The sequence below is a fragment of the Periophthalmus magnuspinnatus genome, chromosome 6, assembly GCF_009829125.3.
Source record: "Periophthalmus magnuspinnatus isolate fPerMag1 chromosome 6, fPerMag1.2.pri, whole genome shotgun sequence".
Classification (NCBI taxonomy): domain Eukaryota; kingdom Metazoa; phylum Chordata; class Actinopteri; order Gobiiformes; family Gobiidae; genus Periophthalmus; species Periophthalmus magnuspinnatus.
Window position 1 is genome coordinate 19,895,756 of NC_047131.1, and position 21,429 is coordinate 19,917,184.

At 37.8% G+C, this 21,429-nt stretch overlaps 3 protein-coding genes across 3 annotated transcripts in view; 2 read left to right on the forward strand and 1 right to left on the reverse strand.

Annotated features, from left to right (window-relative positions):
* Positions 1–7: 7 nt before the first annotated feature.
* cep152 (centrosomal protein 152) lies at positions 8–17,061 on the reverse strand. Its single transcript, XM_033967531.2, has 28 exons — positions 16,717–17,061; positions 16,498–16,594; positions 13,610–13,719; positions 13,480–13,540; positions 13,111–13,401; positions 12,659–12,731; positions 12,448–12,588; positions 12,241–12,380; positions 11,653–11,853; positions 10,735–10,882; positions 10,551–10,642; positions 10,281–10,444; positions 9,340–9,538; positions 8,979–9,083; positions 8,728–8,858; positions 8,470–8,598; positions 8,265–8,400; positions 7,971–8,156; positions 7,426–7,683; positions 7,140–7,271; positions 6,350–6,958; positions 5,829–5,904; positions 5,582–5,740; positions 3,693–3,768; positions 3,286–3,365; positions 2,959–3,115; positions 2,784–2,887; positions 8–1,278 (listed from the first exon to the last, which is right to left on the reverse strand). Exons 2-28 carry the CDS (start codon positions 16,582–16,584, stop codon positions 566–568), a joined length of 4,758 nt encoding a protein of 1,585 aa, XP_033823422.1. The 5' UTR covers positions 16,585–16,594; positions 16,717–17,061; the 3' UTR covers positions 8–565.
* Positions 8,384–21,429, forward strand: part of LOC117371856 (protein mono-ADP-ribosyltransferase PARP6-like) — a 218,056-nt gene continuing 205,010 nt past the window's right edge. The window contains exon 1 of the mRNA XM_055222300.1: positions 8,384–8,397. The gene's annotated coding sequence lies outside the window, so the exon portion shown is untranslated. The remainder of the gene's footprint in view (positions 8,398–21,429) is intronic.
* galk2 (galactokinase 2) lies at positions 17,517–20,658 on the forward strand. Its single transcript, XM_033967630.2, has 10 exons — positions 17,517–17,761; positions 17,836–17,924; positions 18,012–18,135; positions 18,224–18,317; positions 18,398–18,544; positions 18,654–18,752; positions 19,042–19,194; positions 19,452–19,662; positions 19,926–20,127; positions 20,396–20,658. The coding sequence occupies exons 1-10, from the start codon at positions 17,712–17,714 to the stop codon at positions 20,601–20,603; spliced, it is 1,377 nt and encodes a 458-aa protein (XP_033823521.1). The 5' UTR covers positions 17,517–17,711; the 3' UTR covers positions 20,604–20,658.

The following is a 21,429-nucleotide window of genomic DNA, read 5'->3' on the forward strand; positions in this document are numbered from 1 at the left end:
TGAGACACCCAAAACAATTACACAACAATAGCCACTCAAATCACTACAAGATATGTGGCCTTCACTGCCACAAGGAAGCCCAACTACTGGAGTGTGTAGTTGAAGGCAATAAATATGCAGACACATACCAGTTGTACTCAAATACATTTCTTCACACTGGAAACTAGACATGTGTGTTAAAGCTGGGTTACACAAAACATTTACAAGGATGATAAAGGTTGTCAAAACACATTAATTGGACTTGGCTAACCAAACTGTACAGTAATCCAAATGGACAAACGTGTATAATGTATTCCTAAATTAAATAGGTAGTAGCCTTTAAGAGATGAATTGGCTAAAATGTCTTCACAAATCTGCCACTGCTAACAAAGACAAACCAAAAAAAATAATTGAAATGTAAACTCAGCTGGGCTAGTTGCTGTAATTTAGGCACTTCTTCAGGGGATCTATGCAATGACCAGATTTTATGCTATCCCTTCAACAGGATAAAAAACAAGACAACAATTTTATGAAATGTTCACTTGCAACACTATATAAGGCACCATAGTTTACCAATTCTAGCTTTTCATTTCTGTTGGTAAAACGGACTCCCAAAACCGCTGTCCTGCTGCCTTTGTCTTAACTCTGAAAAGAACTGTTTTGGGCAAATGCCTGGATTTGCAGATTCAGATCCAGGCGTAGGTTGTCTGTGCGCACTCAATTTAGCATTGTAAAAATCTGCATTTTGCATATCGGGTGTCTTTTTCACCATTTCATTATAAATGGCTAGGTCCGAGGCATCTGGCGTCAGTCCACCAAACTCCCCAAAATCACAGTTCGAAGTTAGAGATACTGAAAAGGGCTTGACGGGTTTGACTTTCCTCCCTGTGTAAGACAAATGAGGGATTGGGAGACCTGTGTCTGAGTCATTGCTACTTAAGCTCCAATCAGTCAGTCGTTTCTCCTCCCTAACAGGAAGCTCTTGAAGAAACATTTTTGGTTTTGGATCTAAGCTGCTTTCTGCCATGTGCCCTTGCAACAAAAAGTCCCTGGTTTTGCTCCGAACAGAAGCGTCAGTGCTTTGAGAAGGTGAGGTTTTCTGGGTTGGTACAGACTGGTCTTGATGGCTGACAGATTTAGTCCTTCCTGTAGTTGATGCTTTAAGGTTCAAATCAGTTGTTTTTTGTGGCTGGACCCTCATATCCTGTCTCTTGTCAGAGTGCTCAAGCAGTGGACGCTTATCAAACTCCATCATTGTAACAGGTGGTTCAAAACTGTCAGACACAGCTGTCCTGCCACCTAAACACACAAACATACAATGATGAATTAAAGCACATTTATATGTAGCATTCTGCATACATATTAGCATGGGTATCCCTTTATTTGAATTCTATAATATATAAATAATATATGACTATGGAGAATATGCAATATGATTTGAATAAATACACCAGTAAGAAAAGCCAAATAACAGCTTTTAGATTCAGTTGAGATGCATATTAGTAGGGATGTAATGGTACTGGCAATAGCAAAATTGCCTCGATATCGTTGCGGTCTCTTTCCGGTTTTGAACAGCAAGTATATGTGGCCAAATAATAGTTTTTAGTTCGTGACAACGGAGAAACTACATACAGACTATATATACCATGATCACTCGCGTCGTGTCACCCGCAGTTTGAGCCAATAGGATCGCACGCCGCACGCTTCTACAGCCGCGTTCACAACAACACAGACACGCGGATTGCGGCGTTTGCGAAGAACTGAGAATAACAGCTGCTTTTAAGCCCCAGATGCATTTTGATTTCGCCATGACCACAACCGCTAAATGAGAAAAGTTGCACAAATTCATAAAAAATAAAGTCTAGTGCAGGCAAGATTACAAAGCAACAGCGCTGCCCCTGCAACAGTACAAGGTATGCTGCACAATACAAAGTAGGGCCTTATTCAATGTGCTTTACAGAACAAGAAGGTGTTAAAACTATACAACTGCAATGTAATTAAACATTAATAAACATAAATTTGTATTTTGTACTAGAAAAGGTATCACTGAAAAGTGAAGACAAATGACTAATACAGACTAATATAGCAGTTATAAGATAAGATAAGATAATATAAGATAATATAACAAGATTTTAGATAATAGCTTAAAATAATTTAAAAATAACTTAAAAATAAACTAAAAATAGACACTATAAACAGACTGTTTCTTATTATGTACAGTAACAGTACATAATTGTGCAGCATATAAACAGAATAAATCTCAGTAAAGTGACTTCAGTAGATTTACATGGTATTCAGTAGTGCACATAGGTATAGTTATGCTTATTATTGTAAGCATAAGCTCAATATTGTGAGTCCTTCTAGATTACCCTGAGCATTCCCACAATATCGCAATAAATATCATACCATGAGATGTGGATAGCATTACATCCCTACATATTAGTGAAGGCAATTTGAGTGTTGAAATTGCAAAAAGTGTGTATGGACATTTAAAACAGGATCTGGATTACTACCTAATGACATTACAAGTTGCATCCAAGTGTTTTTAGCTTTGGAGGGGAAGTCAAACTTAAGGTTTATCCAAACATGCTTAAATTAAATGAAATGCTACTCCATGTGTGCATTTGATGAATAAAAAGCATGAAACACATAAAAGCTAAAAAAACAGGAACAGGAAACAAAAAATGCACCAATATGTAAAAATATAGGCCAGCAAAAAGATTTGTCGAGTAAGGCCATCATATTGAATTTGATTCTTGTCATTATGTAATTGGATACTCTAGCATTAGTGGTTTATTACTTACTAGGTAAAGTGTAATTTTTTCCAGATTTATTCTTGACGGGCGTTTCAAGCACTTTAGCCATTGCCGCCAGTTTGCTTGCTGCATTCATTATTTTCTTCTCAGCTCTACAAACAATAAAATAAAAAGGTATTATAAATAAAGCAGAAATCACTGTGCATCCTGCACCATATCTTACCCAGTGGTCTTGCCCCCATCCTCCAGTAGCTCATGTAAACAGGTGAGATAGTAGTGCCTCATTTTCCGGGCTGTGTCCTGTCTCTCTCTCTGCACCTCTACCCGAATCATCTCTGCAGCTCGCTCCCGGCTCTCCTGCAGGTACCGCATCATGTCCCCTGAAAAAAAAAAAAAAAAAGATTTTAGGGTTAACTGTCAGATTTTTATGGTTATATTTCATAAAGAATAAATGAAAAGATGTACCAGTCAGTACGAGCACAATTTCAAAATATGTTCAGTATACCACTAATTGTACTTATTGTCCACTTTGTACGTGCAAAATACAAACCTCTGATTTTCTCTACAGTATTTAGGTATTGCTGTTTCATCTGTTCCAGGCCTTGCTGAAAATGTTGTTGGTCAGCACTCCTGGTGAGAGAAAAAACAACAGTTCATCTTCCAAAGTACAAGAACAACTTGATAAGTTGGTTTTAATAGACTAAATTCCACAGAGATTATTTATTTAACCTTTAGAGAACCTAGAAAAATACAGTGTATGGACATCTTTTTTTCTGCTCAAAACCAATCTCTAAATAAGTTTTAAAACGTTCTACAAAATTGAATATTTATAAAAGTATACCACTAAGTTTATGTATATTAGAAACAAGTTTAAATATTGTATCATATGGATGTCTTTTGGCAATTGTATGACATAAAAGGCACAAATGCTTGTTCAAACAAGAGGTAAAGACAAACCCAGATTTTTTTGTTGTCCTTTCAAGTTGTTGCAAGTGCTCCTCTTTGATCTTCTGAAGGGACCCTTCGTGTTCCTCTATAAAACACAACACCATCAAAGAAACTGCTTAAATTAGAATTATAATTAGTCTTCACAGCTAGTTATACATTTATAAATATATTAATCTGACAACAATGGATGCAGAGGGCACTATATTATTATAGTTATTATTGAAACTGGCATCAATTCTGGTTCTGTTGGACCTCAGTACAGTGTTTGAAACCATCGATTAAAGCATTCTACTGCAGAGATTAGAATATACATAGGTGTCAGAGGGGCAACCCTCAGTTTGGTTTAAATATTATTTGTTGGATAGGTGCCAGTTAATGTAAACTAGAGCTCCTCACCGCATTCTAAGGTAACCTACGGTGTGCCACAGGGTTCTGTACTCAGTCCAATCCTATTCACGCTTTATATGCCACCATTATGTAATGTTATCAGAAAGCATGACATCAAATTCCACTGCTTTGCTGATGACACACAGCTATACTTATCAGTTAAACCAGATCAGGTTGATCGTGTAGACAAACTTGGGGCCTGCGTAAAGGACATAAAAACCCGGATCACACTTGACCTGTTTTTTCAGGTTAAGAAGTAGATGGTTATTATTCTATGCCCCAAAGGCCTGTGAGACTAGTCTCTATCTGATCAGATAATTACGCTGAACAATGTCTGTGGGGCAAAGTACCAGCTCTACAGTAAGGACCCTTTTGAGTTTGACAAAGAGCTCTGACTCACAGCAGATATAAACCAAGCCTGTTACACAGCCTTTTTCCACCTGCGTAACATCGCCAAAATCATACCTAAAAGTGACACTGAAAATCCATGCTTTTGTTACATCAAAGCTAGGTTACTGTAGTTCTCTACTAGCCAGGTTCTCTAAAATCTCTTCAAAAAGCTTTCAACTGGTTGAAAATGCAGTAGCCAGGCTCTTAACAGGAACTACAAGAAGAAAACACATCACCCCAGCGCTGGAGTCCCTTCACTGGCTTCCTGTTGAGTTTTAAGTTAAATTTAAACGCTATAACACCATATCATCCAAAGAGAGCACACAGCTCTCAAAATTCTGGACTTTAGTAACATTGATGGACTTCTGGACTGTTCATTACATTAATGATCTTGTTAAGCCCCAAGAAGCAACTTCTATTGTGATTTTGGGCCTGGCAAAAATAAATTGAACTGAATAGCTGGAATAGGTCCTGATGCCTCAGTCCATGCTGTTGGTGCTGACATCTTCAGAAGGTGATTCTGCAGGTCAAGCTGCATGGGGTAGACCCAGGCCATTGGTCTAGAGGTCTGTGCTCAAAGGCTCTCTTCCGGTGTTGAGAAAGCAGGGAAGGGCACTTTTCTGGTTGATATCCATAAGGTCTCAGCAGCATGGGTCACAGAATAAAGCTACTTCAAATTGAATCAAAAAGGCTCTTGACTATAAAAATGTAAATATTTACATTTGGAAAAATGTGAAAGCTTTGCTTTTGGTTAGATCAGCTACAGTCATTTGGATTAACTTCGAGACTTCTTTCTGTGATTAAAGTCCCATTGACTGAGATTAAGTGTTTAAGCTTGTGGCATTTGTCCTTTGACTGTAAAGTCTTTCAGTTATTGCAAATTCCTCTTAATTACTTCAGCTTCTCAATTGTTTAATTGTAGGAGGAACTCTGAAAGTTTGATACAACTTTGTAGTTCTTTAAGAAGAGTTCATTCCAAACAACTGTCTTTGCATGTTCGAATGTGCATCCAAAAGTCTGATGGGTGTTGGAAAGTGCCTGGATGCGTCTTCCTGTAGCCCTACTTAGATCAGTTACCATGACAACAGTGAAGCGGTGCTTCTCACAGTTAACTTACTCACCTTTGAGATTCTTCATGGCTGCCTTGTGCTCTCTCACTGCAGTCTGCAGCTGGCGACAGGCCTTCTCCAAATGTCTCTGGAGCTCATGGTTCTTTTTCTGCAGTTTACTGACAATTTCGGTGCACTCCTTTCTGCATTGACCCTGCTGGCTCCCACAGGCTGAACATAAAAATGGCCATGCATATATTACAATCCAGGAAACCATTTCAACAGTGAGCAATGGAAAATACATCAGGTATTTACATACCTTGTATTTTGTTCATTTCTTTTTCGTACTGTTCCTGGGTTTCTTTTAATACCAAGCTTAGTTTTTCCTCACTCATCTCAAGGACCAAAAGATAGCAAATTCATATTATTCATTTTATAATGATAAAAAAAACAACAAAAAACATGCAAAGCGACATTTCAACTCCTGTTCTCGGGTTCTGCAGATTGCAGATTTTGAAATGTCATTAAAGTTCTTAGTTGCAGTCTTAGTTAGTCTTAGTCACTGAGCAGAATGATTTGTCATTTAGGATTGCAAAAAAGTAACCTGCCCAGTAGTGTCAGCGAGTCACATTCTATTTGGGTTAGTTTGTGTTAAATGCAACATTTATCTAGGTTTGGGACCTACTAATAAACTAATAAAAAAAACAACAGTTCAGACCATTTCAGAAAGATCTCGATCTCACAAATCTTTTCTTGCAATGTTTAGCTTGCTTTGTTTATTTAAGCACTGATGACTGATAATAGATGACTCCAAATGGATATCGCACCAATGAAACTTACCTTCTTCCATTCTTTCTTTGCATGGGACACTGCTCTGTTGACTATATCTTTGCAGAAGTTTTGAACAACATGTGTTATTGTGTCCTCCGACTGGCCCCCACTGGTTTTCTTGACTTCATCCGATCCCTTCTGCGCCATAAAGAGTTGAGTTTGGACTTGGGCCAGTGCAGCCTGAATTTCAGCTTGCATCTCATCTTTTATCTCCTTCATTTGTGCCTTCTCCTTTTCTGCAAAGCGACATTTCAACTCCTGTTCTCGGGTTTGCACTGCTTGCTGAATTCTGGCTTCAGTCTGAGATAGGTCTTTCTCAAGCTCTACCTCTTTGACCCGTTGTAAAGCTTGTTCTAGTTTCTTCTGATATGCCTGTTCACTGTGCACCTGAGCGTTATTGATCTCTTGTAGCTTGTCTCGGTTCCAGGCAGCTCGGGCGGCGGACAGTTCAGCTTTCAGCAAAGCTGCCTGCTCTCTCCTGGTTTGGTCCAGTTGGCTCTGCAGGGTCAATACAGTCTGTTGTAGCTCTTCCTCCAGTTGAGACGAAGACTGCCCCTCCAGCTGGAGCCTCTGACGCTTTGCCGACTGTTCCTCTGCTGCACATAAGGCCTGGGAGATCTAACATACAGAAGTAAAGAATGAAGTTAAATAATCAGAAGCATACCCAAAACATTAATATATCATGTTGCAGCAAAACAAATCTTCAAGGGTACATATAAAGTCATCTGAACTGAACTGGTAATCAATATGATCACCTGTCTAGTATTGGTTGGAGAAGATTCTGATTGGAAGTACTTACCTTTTGATCTGTGACTTTTTGCTGATATTCTTCCCATTTCTCTTTCTCACTTAAAAGAGAGGCTTGGTATTCTGGTAGTGAAGTCAAATCTTCTATCCAGCGGTTGTAGGCCCTGGTTACTGCGGCTTCAACCTTTAGCAACAAAAAGTACATTGGTAAAAATGAAAATAAGTATTTAGTAAGTGAACTTTGCAACAATAATATGGGTACATATAGGTCATGGCAACAGTCCCCATTTTTAAACTCTAAAACTATATATTAAACGTGTAGGTAAATGAATGCACACCTGCTTGGCCATATCCTCCAGATGTTTCTCATGAAGCTCTTTCTGGACTTGCCTCTTGGCTTCCTCCACAGCCTTTACTTTGGCTCTGTCTGCTTCCATTTGCAGCTGTAGTTTCTGAGCCGTGAGCCTGGACTGTAACTCAGCACTGATCGTCACATTTCTGTCCAGAGAATCACTCGTCTGACTGGTTGCCTCTGCAATTTCTCGGTGTCTCTTTCGGTTTGCCTCCTCAAGCTTTTGGGACCAACTCTGCTCCATCTGCACAGATTTTCCTCATTAGAGTCACAAAGTATTGACATCATTTTACATTTGTCACATTTCTGCATAATAAGCTGGTGAAAAAGTGACAATTGAATGTAATCACAACAGCGACAATTAATTTCTTTGTAATACTTGGAAACAGTATGTACACAATATACCCATGAACCACTTATTATTATTATTATTATTGTTATTATTAATATTTTGACAGTGTAAGCATCAAGTCCTGCAGACATAATAAAACCAAAGTGCTGTCAATGATATCTGCATTAACATGCCATTACCTTCTTCATCTCTTCCTTCCAGGTTGCATTGATCTGAGCCACATGTGTGTCCACTTTGTGTTGGATTTCCTTTTCCATGTCTTTGGCCCATGCTGCTTTGAGTTCAGTGACTGATGCCTGGTGCTGAGCGTCCATCTCAGCTCTCAGCTTCTTCACAGCAGCATCAGTCTCTTCTTGCATCTTTTGCTAAAACAACATGCATGTTGTATTTTTAATAGGTCTAAAGTCAGTATTATAAAGCAGCCAATTTCAACGGCCTCAGTGTTTTACTGTCAGAACTATTTGTTAATTTACCTTGGTCTCTTTTAATGTAGCCTCTTCATTATCTTTGTTACGAATACTTTCCTCCAGGGCATCCTTCTCTTTGCAGACAGAAATGTAGCACTCTTGGACAGCTAGCATTTTATCATGCGCTTCAGACAGCTGAGTTCTAAGAGGTGAAGTGTCAGTTGCATCCTTGTATATGTAAAAAACATTGAATAAATAATTTTGAACTTACTGTAACTCCTGGAGCTGCTGCTGGTGGTGTTGGTTAAGTTGTTCCATCTGGGCTGTGTGCTCCTGAATGAGCTCAGCCCTGATGTGCTTCACCACATCATCCCTGTGCTGCTGGTGAATCCTCTCTGATCTACGAGAAACAGGTCACAAAGTACTTCATTAAAATGCTAGTCGACTTAACTTGGTGCAATGACTAGAGTAAAACAGCAATTTTTGTTTGTAATTAAGGCTGTAGGTTGTATACAAAAGGCCTCTGTACCTTTCAGCTGCCTCCTGCTTTTCTTGATCCAACTCCTGGATCATCTCTCTCATCTTAGTGCACAGCTCCAAGTTTGCAGCTTTCAATTTTTCCTCATTCTGTTTCAGCTCCTTACACTTATTCTCCAGGATCTGTAATCAAATCATGATTATTCATTAAGAAATTTAAAGTTTAAAATTAGCTAAGCAACAAATTGTATAGGAAAGCAATTCAATAGCAGCAACAATGATTTCAAATTAACACCCACGGACCTCCACTTGTTCCTGCAAGTGTCGTTTGTCTTCCTCTAGTTGCTTGAACTCTTTCTGAGATGCCCCAGGCATGTCCATAAGTTTTACTTGACCATTTTCTCTTATCTGTGGAAAGAGATAACACAGTGATTAGGAGCATGAAGTTGTTGGACAGGCATGGAGACATGCAGACACAGAGAAACCATTCATGCTCTCATTGACTCATTCATATCATGTAGTTTACCCAACACATATCTGTACTGTTCAAAATTACGGAGTTCAAGTTAAGCGCAATATTACAGTATTCAGTGTATGTGACTGTACATTGCCATGTTAAATAAATAAATGAAAATTAAATGATAACTGTGAATAGAGTCCCCACCGTAGAGCTGAGTTTAGCCTCCTCCAGCTCCACCTGTAGCTCATCGGCTCTGGCCTGACTGACCCGGAGGTTCTCCTGCAGCTGCTCCATCTTCTGCCTATTTTCTTTCAGCTTCCCCAAACACCGCTGCATCTCCACTCTCAGCAGGCGTAAGGCTTCGTCTTTAGGCAGCTTCGTGACGGACAGATTGGCTAAGGGACTACAAACATGTAGAAAGTTAGGCATATCATAGCACTTAAGTGAACTACACTGTCGGGCCTAAAAAAAGTCGCCACCAATATAAAAGATCACACACAAATCACAATTTTTTTGTTTGACTCCCTTTAGCTTTGATTACGGCATGCATTCGCTGTGGCATTGTTCTGATAAGCATCTGCAATGTCACAAGATTTATTTCCATCTAGTGTTGCATTAATTTTTCACCAAAATCTTGCATTGATGATGGTAGAGTTTGACCACTGCGCAAAGCCTTCTCCAGCACATCCCAAAGATTCTCAATGAGGTTAAGGTCTGGACTCTTAGGTGGCCAATCCATGTGTGAAAATTATGTCTCATGCTCCCTGAACCACTCTTTCACAATTTGAGCCCAATGAATCCTTGCATTGTCATCTTGGAATATGCCTGTGCCATCAGGGAAGAAAAAAAATCCACTGATGAAATAACCTGGTCATTCAGTATATTCAGGTGTCAGCTGACCTCATTCTTTGAGTACATACTGTTGCTGAACCTAGACCTGACCAACTGCAGCAACCCCATACCTATTTGCTTAGTTAAACCCAGATGGTGACTTTGTTTTTGGCCAGGCAGTGTATATTGTTGTAAGTAAGCTCAATCAATCAATTAATAAAAAAATGTATTATAAGTGTAACTTTGCTTTGATGGTAAGATTCAACATATATTCTAACATGTTTCTATAAACATATTACCATGTTTTTATTAACCTGTGTAACATGCCATTTTTCAGGTTAGTCTTCTTCAAACCCAAATCAACACAGGACTCTGAAAGATGGTTTTCCAGGTTATTGCTTAGGTCCAAGGAAATAACTCCATGTTTTACTGCAGATTCATATAAAGTGATCTGCTCCTTCAGTTCTGCCAGATCCTCCTTGAAAAGAAAAAAAAAAGTGGGTTTAATGGCTATTTGACACTCCCATTTTTTTTTTTACTTTAGCCTGAATAGTGCTGGTTAAAAATAGTTATAAACTCAAAACCTGTAAGCCTTTATTCATGTTTTCACTCAGTGACTTTGCAGACTGGGCTTGCTGGAGTTTGATTTGCAGTTGAGTAATTTCTTGTACTGAACCTGACGGAACAAATGGGCACAATATACATAGAACTTAAACACTACACAAAATCCACTTATGAAATGCCATGTTTTCTGCCAGTTGTACTGACTTGTGTGTAGCAGTTTGGCACACTGCTGCTGGCTCTCCTCCAGGCGCTGTGTGAGTGCATTGATGACTCTGGCTCTCTCCAGTTGGTCCTCTTCTCTCTGATGCTCCAGCTGCTTCACCTGCTCCCGTAACCTCTGAGTAAGCTCAACCTACAATTTCAGAAGCATATTAAAACTGAATTCACACCAGTGAAAACTTCAGTGCTCTTCCATGTACATAAGCATCATTTAGGTTACAGGTATGTGAGAATAAATATCTTTTACAATTTTTTGCCAGCTTTTTGAGGGCCTCAGTTTTCTGCTATAGCTAGCTAGACTCTTTGACTGCAACTATGGATACAGTCTGCACAGTGACTTGCAAAGTGTAAGAATGACACAAAATAATAGTCCAACTTTAATACGACGACTGCTAAGTTACCATTTTATTGTAATCATCACTGACTTGCTAAAAACTATTTTTTCATGTAAAAATGAAAAAAGCGTAACAAGGGTACATTCACATTGTTGGTTTAAGCTCAGTTAAGTCCTGATGTAGATTGATTTGGCCCTGCACTAGTTCTGGCTTAGTCCTGGTTTAATCTAGCACAAGATCTGGAAATAGCAGTAGAAGGCTGCACCCAGGGACCTGAGAGGTTGCCCCAGGCACTGAAGGATGGGTCAAATGCAGAGGATAAATTTCCATATAGAGGAAAAAAAATTATAAAAATCAAGCATACCTTAATCTTATGGTTTAGTTCCAGGGTCAGTCTATTCCCTCTTTTTATGAGATCTGATTGCAAATGTGAATGCACCCTAAAAGTGTTCAATGTACTAACAGATTTTGGAAAAAATAAATAAATAAAAATCTACAATACACTAAAACTTCATACATTTAGAAGTCAGAGGATAAAGTTTTAATATTGTGTAGTTTTACTCCACACCTGCTGGTCAAGTGCCTGTGATATAGAGTCTATCTTCTGCCGAGAGGCCAAAAGCACTGCGTCGTGCTGCTCCCTCAGGACTGTGATGTCTCGGTCATGTTGTTCTCGAGCTCTGGATAAAGTGTCCGAGCGGCACAGGTCCAACATCTGCTGTTTCATGGTGTCCACTGCAGCATCCGCCACTCTTTGCTTCTTCATGTTCTGTTCAAATAAATAGGCTAGTATCAGCAGGGCTGCAAGAATAATTTAAACTGAATTTAAATTGCTCTTTAATTGGTTGTACTTTGAAAATGGCAAAAGCTGCGGCAATCAAGTAATATGTCCTCTGCAGAGAACTGAATCACAATTGTCTCCATTGGGGCATAAAAATCTCCTAACCTTGTAGTTTGAAGCACTACACATGTTCTTACTATAATTATATGAAATGCATGCATTATAGAAGTATAAGCAATTTCAGTCTCCTCTCAAATGTTTAAAACTTGCATTCTGGGCCAAACCTTCATTTTTAATTTTTTTTTGCAATCATAACACTAGCATCATATGACTGAAGACTGATAAAACTGTCAACACAAGGAGCATGGACAGTACCTCTTGGTCTTTCTCAGTTAGAAGTTGCACTTGATGTTCCAATGCCTTTACACTCTTTTGCATCTTCATTTCCCGATCTTTATACTCTTCAATCATTCGACTTGATTCTTTGAGACTTACAGCTAGTCCATCCTTTTCATCTGTTGATAAAATTGATATTTAAATAATTGTGGGTCTCTTTTAAAGTCATGTTGTAACCCTATTTACCTTTCACAATTGCAAACTGATGCTCCAGATATCTCATGTTGCGTCGTGAATCCTCAAGCTTTTGCTCCAAGTCTTCAATCTGCCTCTGCTGAGCTTTGTGTAGGACACGCAGCTGGGCAAGCTGTTCCTGATCAGCAGTTTCTAAAATAAGACATAACATTTAATGTACATTCTTTTAAAATTCTGACCATCACAACAAGTTAAGTATTACTTGCTGTTGAATCAAGAAACTCTCTTTGCAGTTGATCAATTTCTTGAACTTGATGTAGTTTAGAGTTAAACACCTATAACAACAAAATTTAATTCTGTTAATGATAAATGTATACACAGGTTTTTTGAGTTTTACAAAGCTATGTTTTATTTGACCTGAATACACTCAGTTACTATAGGCAACATGTTACTAAATGACAGATGAGACAGCCATAGCCCTGAACAAATAACTAATATCAGATATACACTACCAGTCAAAAAAAAAGATATATATAAAAATGTTTTGTTTACTACATTCCATATGTATGCATTCATAATTGTGATGCCTTCAGTGAGAATATACAAGGTAAATAATCATGGAAATAAAGAACCATAAATGAAAAGGTCTATTCAAACTTTTGACTGGTAGTGTACATTTTAAAAAAAAGGAAAAAAAAGAAAAAGGATCCTCACTTGAAAATGATTTCTGGTTTCCCCATGAACTCGCCTGTCTCCATATGCTTCATCTCCATTATATTCAACAGGGATTTTAGACGCCTGAGAATACGCGTTGGTCCCATAGTTATCAGTAGAGAAATCATTGTTCTCTGTGCCTATACTGTTGTACGAGTAATCGCCTTGGTTGAACTGGGGACCCTGTGGCTGGTTCCAAACATGAGGTTGACTTTGACCTTGATGTCCATTCATGTGTCCATTAACCAGATGGTCTCCAAATGGGAAGTGGTTGTAGTTGGGTTCATAGTTCTTCAAAAATATATTAACAATTAACCTTTTCATATTTTAGTTAATATGGTTAATATGTTGACACTACACACACATTACCTGTTCATGAGAAGTTGCCCTGTCCTGATTTGACCACTGCTGAGCTCCATTGGCCTGTGGACTGAGGGGAAAAAGTAGTGTACATTTGTAATCATTCACTATGCTTTAATTTTAACCACCTTTATTTTACCTATTGCCAGTATTTTTGTTGCTACAGGTAGAGTACTCCAGCTCTGGAGAGGAGGAGTCTCTGCTATCTTCAAGCATGTCATCTGGCAGGTCTGTGAGCAGTTTGTGCAGCTGTAGAAAAACATGGAAATGAGTCACTGAGGTTTCCCAGCAACAGAGTAATAAATAATGAAAATAGAACCATAATCACTGGAGGGAGATGACAGGTAAGGGGATATTTACTGTGCTGAAAATGCTCAAATTAACAGAATGTGAAATATTTTATATATATGTTTAGTATTCCAGTGTTCCCGACTAACAGGAGACAATGGAGGTCTAATATAGGTGCTTCTTGTACAGTTAAAGTTTGAAGATTACAGGTACAATAAGTAACATGTTACGCTAACAATGTATTAAATGAAATGATTGAAATGAAGACCATCTGTGCAACCATAAAGCATAAATCAGAGTATACCAATACCATTCTCACTAAAGTTTCAGGGTTACTCATCTATAAAATGTATAAATATCTGATTTAATTTTGTCAGTCATAAGACATTTTGACAACCCTAAATTAACACACGCAGATCCCTTTCAATGTCAGTGACAGAAAGAAAAGACATTCTTCTCACCCATTAGAGAAATGTAAACAGCTGGACTTACTTCCCATAACGACTCCTGAATGTCCCTTAAATCTTCCACTGTGTCCACACTGGAAGGACCCATACTGACCCTCTAACAACAAATACTTCTGATTAAGCCGCTATGCATATCCTAACTGTTGCTGAAGAAGCCCTTGTGTGAAAAATCCCAAATGTTCCCGGCATGTCATCAGCTCCCCGTGGTATTGCTGTGATTTGCTCAAAAAGCCCTCCTTTGTTTTGATGAAACATATAGCAAGGTTAACTGGAGCAGAAACATTCCAACTACTGGTGGTGAATATTTTCCAATTGACCAACTTCTGATGAAAACAAAAACTAAACAAAAACAAATGTTCTTTCAAAGGTTCTGCCTTCATGTTTGCAGCTAGCCCTAGAAAAATAACCCAAATTACCTGAATGGAGGTAAAGCCTGTTTCACCATTATGACTCACCTGGAAGGAGGACTTACTTTCTTGAGCCAATAATAGCACAGGTCCATACAGAGAGCAATAAAGTGAGTAACACGGCAGTGTGTCAACAGTGCACCCAGGTGTTCCCCCAATACCACAGTCGGTATTCATCCCAAATCAATGCGTAAGAAGACATTGTAAATAAAACTACTCTTACAAAATTATTTATTTCGATTTATGGCATATTTGTGTAGGAAACTCAGCAATAACATGCAGCCTATTAGAGAAATGCAAGATTTCAGTATGTTTCACTGTTTCCCACAGGTTTATACTGAGACTATGGTAGCACAAGCAATCCACTTTATTTAAAGGAACTGTATGTGGCTTGCACTTGCAGTTTAAGAAAAATAAAAGCTTCATGTGAAATCTCAGAACCTCCATAATTCACTCATGGAGCTGCAGAGGTTGTAGACCAGTGGTTCTTAACCTGGGTTCGATCGAACCCTAGGGGTTCAGTGAGTCAGTCTCAGGGGTTCGGCGGAGGTCAAGACACACACCAGACTCATACGATTAGCGTACTGCGAGCATCTTCAGATGTTGCCCAATTCAACAAATGCACCCTTTGATGTGTCTGTCGAAGTACCTGCCCAACTTAAATGAGCCGTTTGAACGGCATAAAAATGAAGAAAAGGAACAGACTTTGCTGTGAAAATGACATGAGAGTGGCACTTGCCAAGGTGAAGCCATGCATTTCTGAACTGGTCTCTCAAAGGCAACAGCAGAAGTCACACTGATTTGCAGTAAATATTCATGATTATTCTAGTGTGATGGAAATTAGGTGATGGGTGTGTGTTAAAATGTTACAAATAATAAATAGCATAAATACAATAATTGAAACAATTATTGAAATACATAAGGTTAAAAATTAAAATAATTTCAGTGTGGTAGTATTAAACAAGGTCATATCTTTGTAAAAAGGTATGCATGTAATTTGTTGTGAGTTCACGCATTGTATTGGTTTTATTCTTTGAACACAGTGATGTTAATGCACGATTCATTTTGTGCACCAGTAAAACATACATATGGCTTGAATTTGAAAAAAAAAAAAAAAAAAAAAAAATATATATATATATATATATATATATATATATATATATATATATATATATATATATATATATATATATATATATATATATATATATATATTTTCAATAAACAAGGGTTCGGTGAATGTGCATATGAAACTGGTGGGGTTCAGTACCTCCAACAAGGTTAAGAACCACTGTTGTAGACAGTGCACTAGCTCTGACTAATGATTGACTGCAGGTTTAGGCAGTGAGAATTCAGATAATAGCCCTTTTAGGTTTAAACAAGATGGATTTCAGCATTGAAACTGGCAACATAAATGAAACATTAATATGAGGCTCATTTCTCTTTCTGATTGGATAGTCATCTTGAGAAGCAAAACAATAAATGATAACAACATATTCTGTTGTACATTATGTTCAATGTTTTTGTAATTAAGAATAAATCAGCATTACAATTGTTATCAGTAAACTATATTTGATTTTAACATGTCTTCCTTGTATCTGGGGACACAGATGTTATAACGGTGTAATGTATGGAACTTAAAATCAAAACCAAAATGGTTCCTTAAAGTATAAATAGTATAAATGTTACTTATTGGCTTTTCGAATCAAAAAGCTTAAAGATTAAATATAGTTACTTCTTTATGTTTACGATAATATCACAGAAATGACATTTTTTGCTCAGCTTGTGTTTTATCAGTGGGGGATAAAATATTCTCCCCTATAAATGGGAAACGTGGGGCATATAAAACACGACATAAAAGGTACCTCTTGCTCTCTAGCATAGTCCTCCTGGTCGTACTCCTCCTCATCATGTTGTGTTTGGAGAGCAGCAGTGTCGAAATCGATGGACATGATGCAGGGGCTGCAGTTTCGAAGGATAATGAAAGAATATTAGAAGACACGTAAACACATTACTACATGAGAATGAATTGTTAATTAAATTTCGATTGGATAAAAGTAGTATTATGGTTTAATATTACTTACCGTATGGTTTATCGTTGAAGAAAAATAACAGATGTTTTCCTCTACCGATCATAACAATTCCATGGTTCTTCTATCTTTTTCCTTTCAATTACAAACCATACACAAACAGGCTAACCTAGCTAAGCCTTACTATGCTAGTATACCACCATAACAATGGGTCCAAAAGCCAAAAAAAAAGCCCTCCTTGACTGTGGTATTAAAATGCGAATGTTTTTTGTCTGGTCAAATAATCTAAACTGTGAATATATTTAAACAGTACGGTTACCAATGTTTTAAAGCTAACACCGGGGTTAGCATCGGTCAGGCGTGCACTTTAAGAGACTCGCCCACTTTGAAAAGTCCCGCGCAGCAGCAGCGCCAAGCACCATACAAATGATGAACGCAAAAAAAGACTCCTCTGTGAAAACAACATAGATATTTTTCTATGTTATAACACACAATCTCTGTTGTCTTATTTGCCTCGAAGTCTCAGTATAATGAACTGTTTTTAAATAGTTTAAAGTTGTTTCTTTCAACAAAATTTCAATAATAACGCTCACAACCAGGAAGTATGAAACAATTCACGTTTCTATGGAAACGGAGGTATGGGGTATTCTGGGAAATGTAGTCAGTGACTAAGTCTGCAACCGTTTTTGTTCACAAGTATCTATAGCCAAAATTATTTTATGGCATATCATATGTAGGAATATTGACAACTTTACCTAAACATTTTACCTGATATATTTTAGGTCCAAATTAAGTGACGTGATGTTGATACGCCCCCTGTTTTTTTGTCACTTCCGTATTGTAGACTTTGCAGCTGTTTCAGAATCAGATCGAAAATATCAACTTTGCTCCTCTTCTTTGACGGCCTAAATACCGGAGCTGATCTTGAGTCAGCAATTTGACACCGGTAATCTTCTTGTGATAGTCATGTGATCATTCCAGGATATATCTTAAAAATATTCTTCCTCTCAGCTAGACGTGTAAAATTATAGTTACTTTGGATGAATTAAATGGCTTCCAACCCACCCAAGATAGCGACGCTGACTTCTGCGAATGGCAGGTGAGAAATTATTATTATTATTTTTTTTAAAGTGCATGTCACTGAATGTAATTTAATGTGGTACTGTCACACAGGTTGCAAGCTTTAAAAAATGCCTTCGAAAAAAGATATGGAGAACCTCCTCAGTTTTATGCATGTGCTCCTGGAAGAGTTAACCTAATTGGTATGCAATGTGATTTAGCTTTAATAGGCAAATTATTATCTGTATCAGAAAATGTATGCATACTCTTGAAATCATATTTCTTTACAGGAGAGCATATTGATTACTGTGGCTATTCAGTTCTTCCCATGGCAATTGAACAGAGTATCCTTGCAGCTGTAACCGTGAATAAATCGGGGACAATCCAGCTGGCCAATACAAATCCTCTCTACATGTAAGCTTTCACAGAAAGAATTTAAATGCCATTATATTTTATGTAACTTAAAGTTTTTGTTTTCAAATACATATTTTTGATATTGTAGGGATTATAGCGTTTCCTGTACTGAGGACATTGCCATTGACCGTGACAATCCAAAATGGTATTATTATTTTCTTTGTGGAGTTAAAGGGATCCAGGTAAGACCTATTTGATTAAATATCAACATATTAGCATCTCAAGTGTTACTCAAAAATCAATATATCCTCTTGTGTTTTAGGAAAACTTTGCCATTATAAATCTGGCAGGAATATCATGTGTTGTTGACGGGACAGTTCCTCCGAGCTCTGGCCTCTCCAGCTCCAGTGCACTGGTTTGTTGTGCAGGGCTTGTAACCATGGAGGCAAATCAAAAGTCTCTCTCTAAGGTATAATTACCATGAAAAAATAACTTTAATGCATAGTACATTTAAATACACAATGGGATGGATTGATGGGAATCTATAACCTGAGTCTATTTTATTTTATGCATTCCAGGTGGCTCTTGCTGAGATTTGCGCCAAGTGTGAACGCTACATTGGCACTGAGGGAGGAGGCATGGACCAATCTATTTCATTTTTAGCAGAAAGTGGAAAGGTACCAAGCAGTGGCAATTTTGTATGCTATATTCGGAGGCAATTTGTTCACTGAGCTCATTGTATTGTTGTGTATTTATGATCATGACAGTGGAGAGTCACTCTAGGATAGATGTATGTTAAGAGAACAACCTAAGATTGCCTTAGTTACCTGTATAATACCACTCATTCTATATCAAATATTATCTAGTAATTATTATTAATTATTATATGTAGAGATTGTATTAGGGGGAGATAGCAGGAAATACAAAGTTTAATTGTAATTATTTGCACATCCTGTCTCTCAAAAGGCAAAGCTGATTGAGTTCCAGCCTCTTCGTGCCACTGATGTGAAGCTCCCTTCTGGGGCTGTGTTTGTTATATCAAACTGCTGTGTGGAGATGAACAAAGCTGCTTCCTCTCACTTCAACATTCGTGTGGTCGAATGCCGCATCGCAGCAAAGGTATCCCTTGACCTGCATTTTCCAAGTACAATTGTTCTCATTGTTGTCTTAAAGCATATTTGGTGAGAAATCTTTCCTTACAAGTTTGGAGGATGTGTATGTATAGTCTATATTATATGCTATAAATTGATATTGAATTAACTGCATTTGTGATGGTTGTAAAAGATTTCTCATAATGATGAATTAGTAAATACACACATGCAAACAAATATGTCACATCATAATTTGCTCCCTTCATGTATGCTGTGTGTTGTTAGATGCTGGCGAAGGCTCGGGGCCTGGACTGCACCATGTTACTGAAGCTGGCTGAGGTTCAAAGGGAGCTGAATGCGTCTCTGGATGAGATGGAGGCTCTGGTGGAGGAGGTGCTTCATCCTGAGCCATTCACCAGAGAAGAGGTCTGCAAGACTCTGGGCATCACCTCTGAGCAGCTCTGTACTGAGCTGCTGAGTGCCAACACACAACATGGTAGCCCAATATGCATTCTGTGTATACAATAATAGAAAATAGATTTTTTTTTTAATGAATATGAAGATGAATTACCACTATACTTATACTACCATTATAGACTATATACAATATACTGTACTATCACTATAGCCTCTTTATATAATATATATGCATATATTTAAATATGCTAAATTTAAGTATGTTTTGTTAATGGATTACTTAAGATTTAACCACTTTATACAGTATGGAATAAAAAAAATTTCTCCAAAATATTTCCCGAGTGACCCACTTCAAGCTGTACCAGCGGGCAAAGCATGTGTACAGTGAGGCGTCGCGGGTGCTGCAGTTCAAATGTGTGTGTGAATCTGAGCCCGCTGACGCCTTGACCCTCCTTGGCAACCTGATGAACCAAAGCCACTCCAGCTGCAGAGATTTGTACGAGTGCAGCTGCCCTGAACTAGACCAACTTGTCCAACTCTGCCTGTAAGTGATGTGTTGATAATAGTATTCCACACATGTTACACTGATGATCCAATGATCTTCAAAATTATCTTGTGAACAATAGATTGCCCTCCTCCTACCACCAGTTATACTTGATGCACCATGGCAAGACATCTGTTGACAGTTAAACCTCAAATTCTAAGCTAAAAACTGTATTTTGTGGGACTTTAAAATTGTAGATCCTCAATTTGGATGTTTTCAACCAGTCAACATATGAATTACGTAAAATAATATTTTTCTTTACTTAAAGGAAATCTGGAGCTGTGGGGTCTCGGCTGACTGGAGCAGGATGGGGAGGCTGTGCAGTGTCTATGGTCCCCGTGGAGAAAGTGGATGATTTCTTAAAAGCTGTTCGAGAGGGATATTATAGGTGTGACGCTCGTAGGGCCGCTATAGAGAAGCAAAGTTTATTTGTGACAAAACCAGGGGGAGGGGCCACCATTTTTATAGAGGAATAACACTGCTGGAATAAGTTATAAGATTTATATTGATCATTTTGAAAATGTTTAGACTCTTCTTGAAATATAAATAAAAGACCAAATCAAATATTTTTCTAATCCTATAAAACTATTCACAATGAAAAAAGAAAAATCAGGTGTTAAAATGTATGTTAAATCTTACAGTGTCCCAGCATTTTACACAAATTTCTACAATGTATTATTGAGGGACCAAGTTGAAACTAGGTTAATTTTGGGAAGCATCAAGGAATTTTGGGAAGCATCAGGGAACAAGAACGTTATACTGTACAATGTAACATTTCTTCTGATTACAGCCAGAAATAAGAACATTTGCTGAATATCATTACAAAAAGGGCTCAGTCCATCTGGTTACAGTGACATTGGTGTTCACATGGAGGTTTGTAGGCCACTGGGAAATCAAGTGGAAAGCTCTGTTTCCACACTTGGCTTCTGTAAATGATCAGTGTTCACTTTATTAAGAGTGGTTAGAGTGGTTAGTGTCAGACGTTTGCTGGTTAATGCACCTGCTCCAGACTGAGCTCAGACTGCTGCTTTATTCTTTCTAGCTCCAGTTTATCTCTCAGTACCTTATGTTTACCTTGTTTTACTTATACATTATTATATGGTTATCCAGGTGAATGAACATTCCACTGATTCTATTTTATATGCAAATACTAAACAGAACCAAATTTCATTTGATGAGATTCATATTCAGATTATCATGCATTTGGGTTGGTTTTCTTCAAATTGAATTGAATTTTATTAAATTTTTTTCAAATATTTGATGTAATTTTATTAACTGTATGCAATACTGTCTGGTGAAACA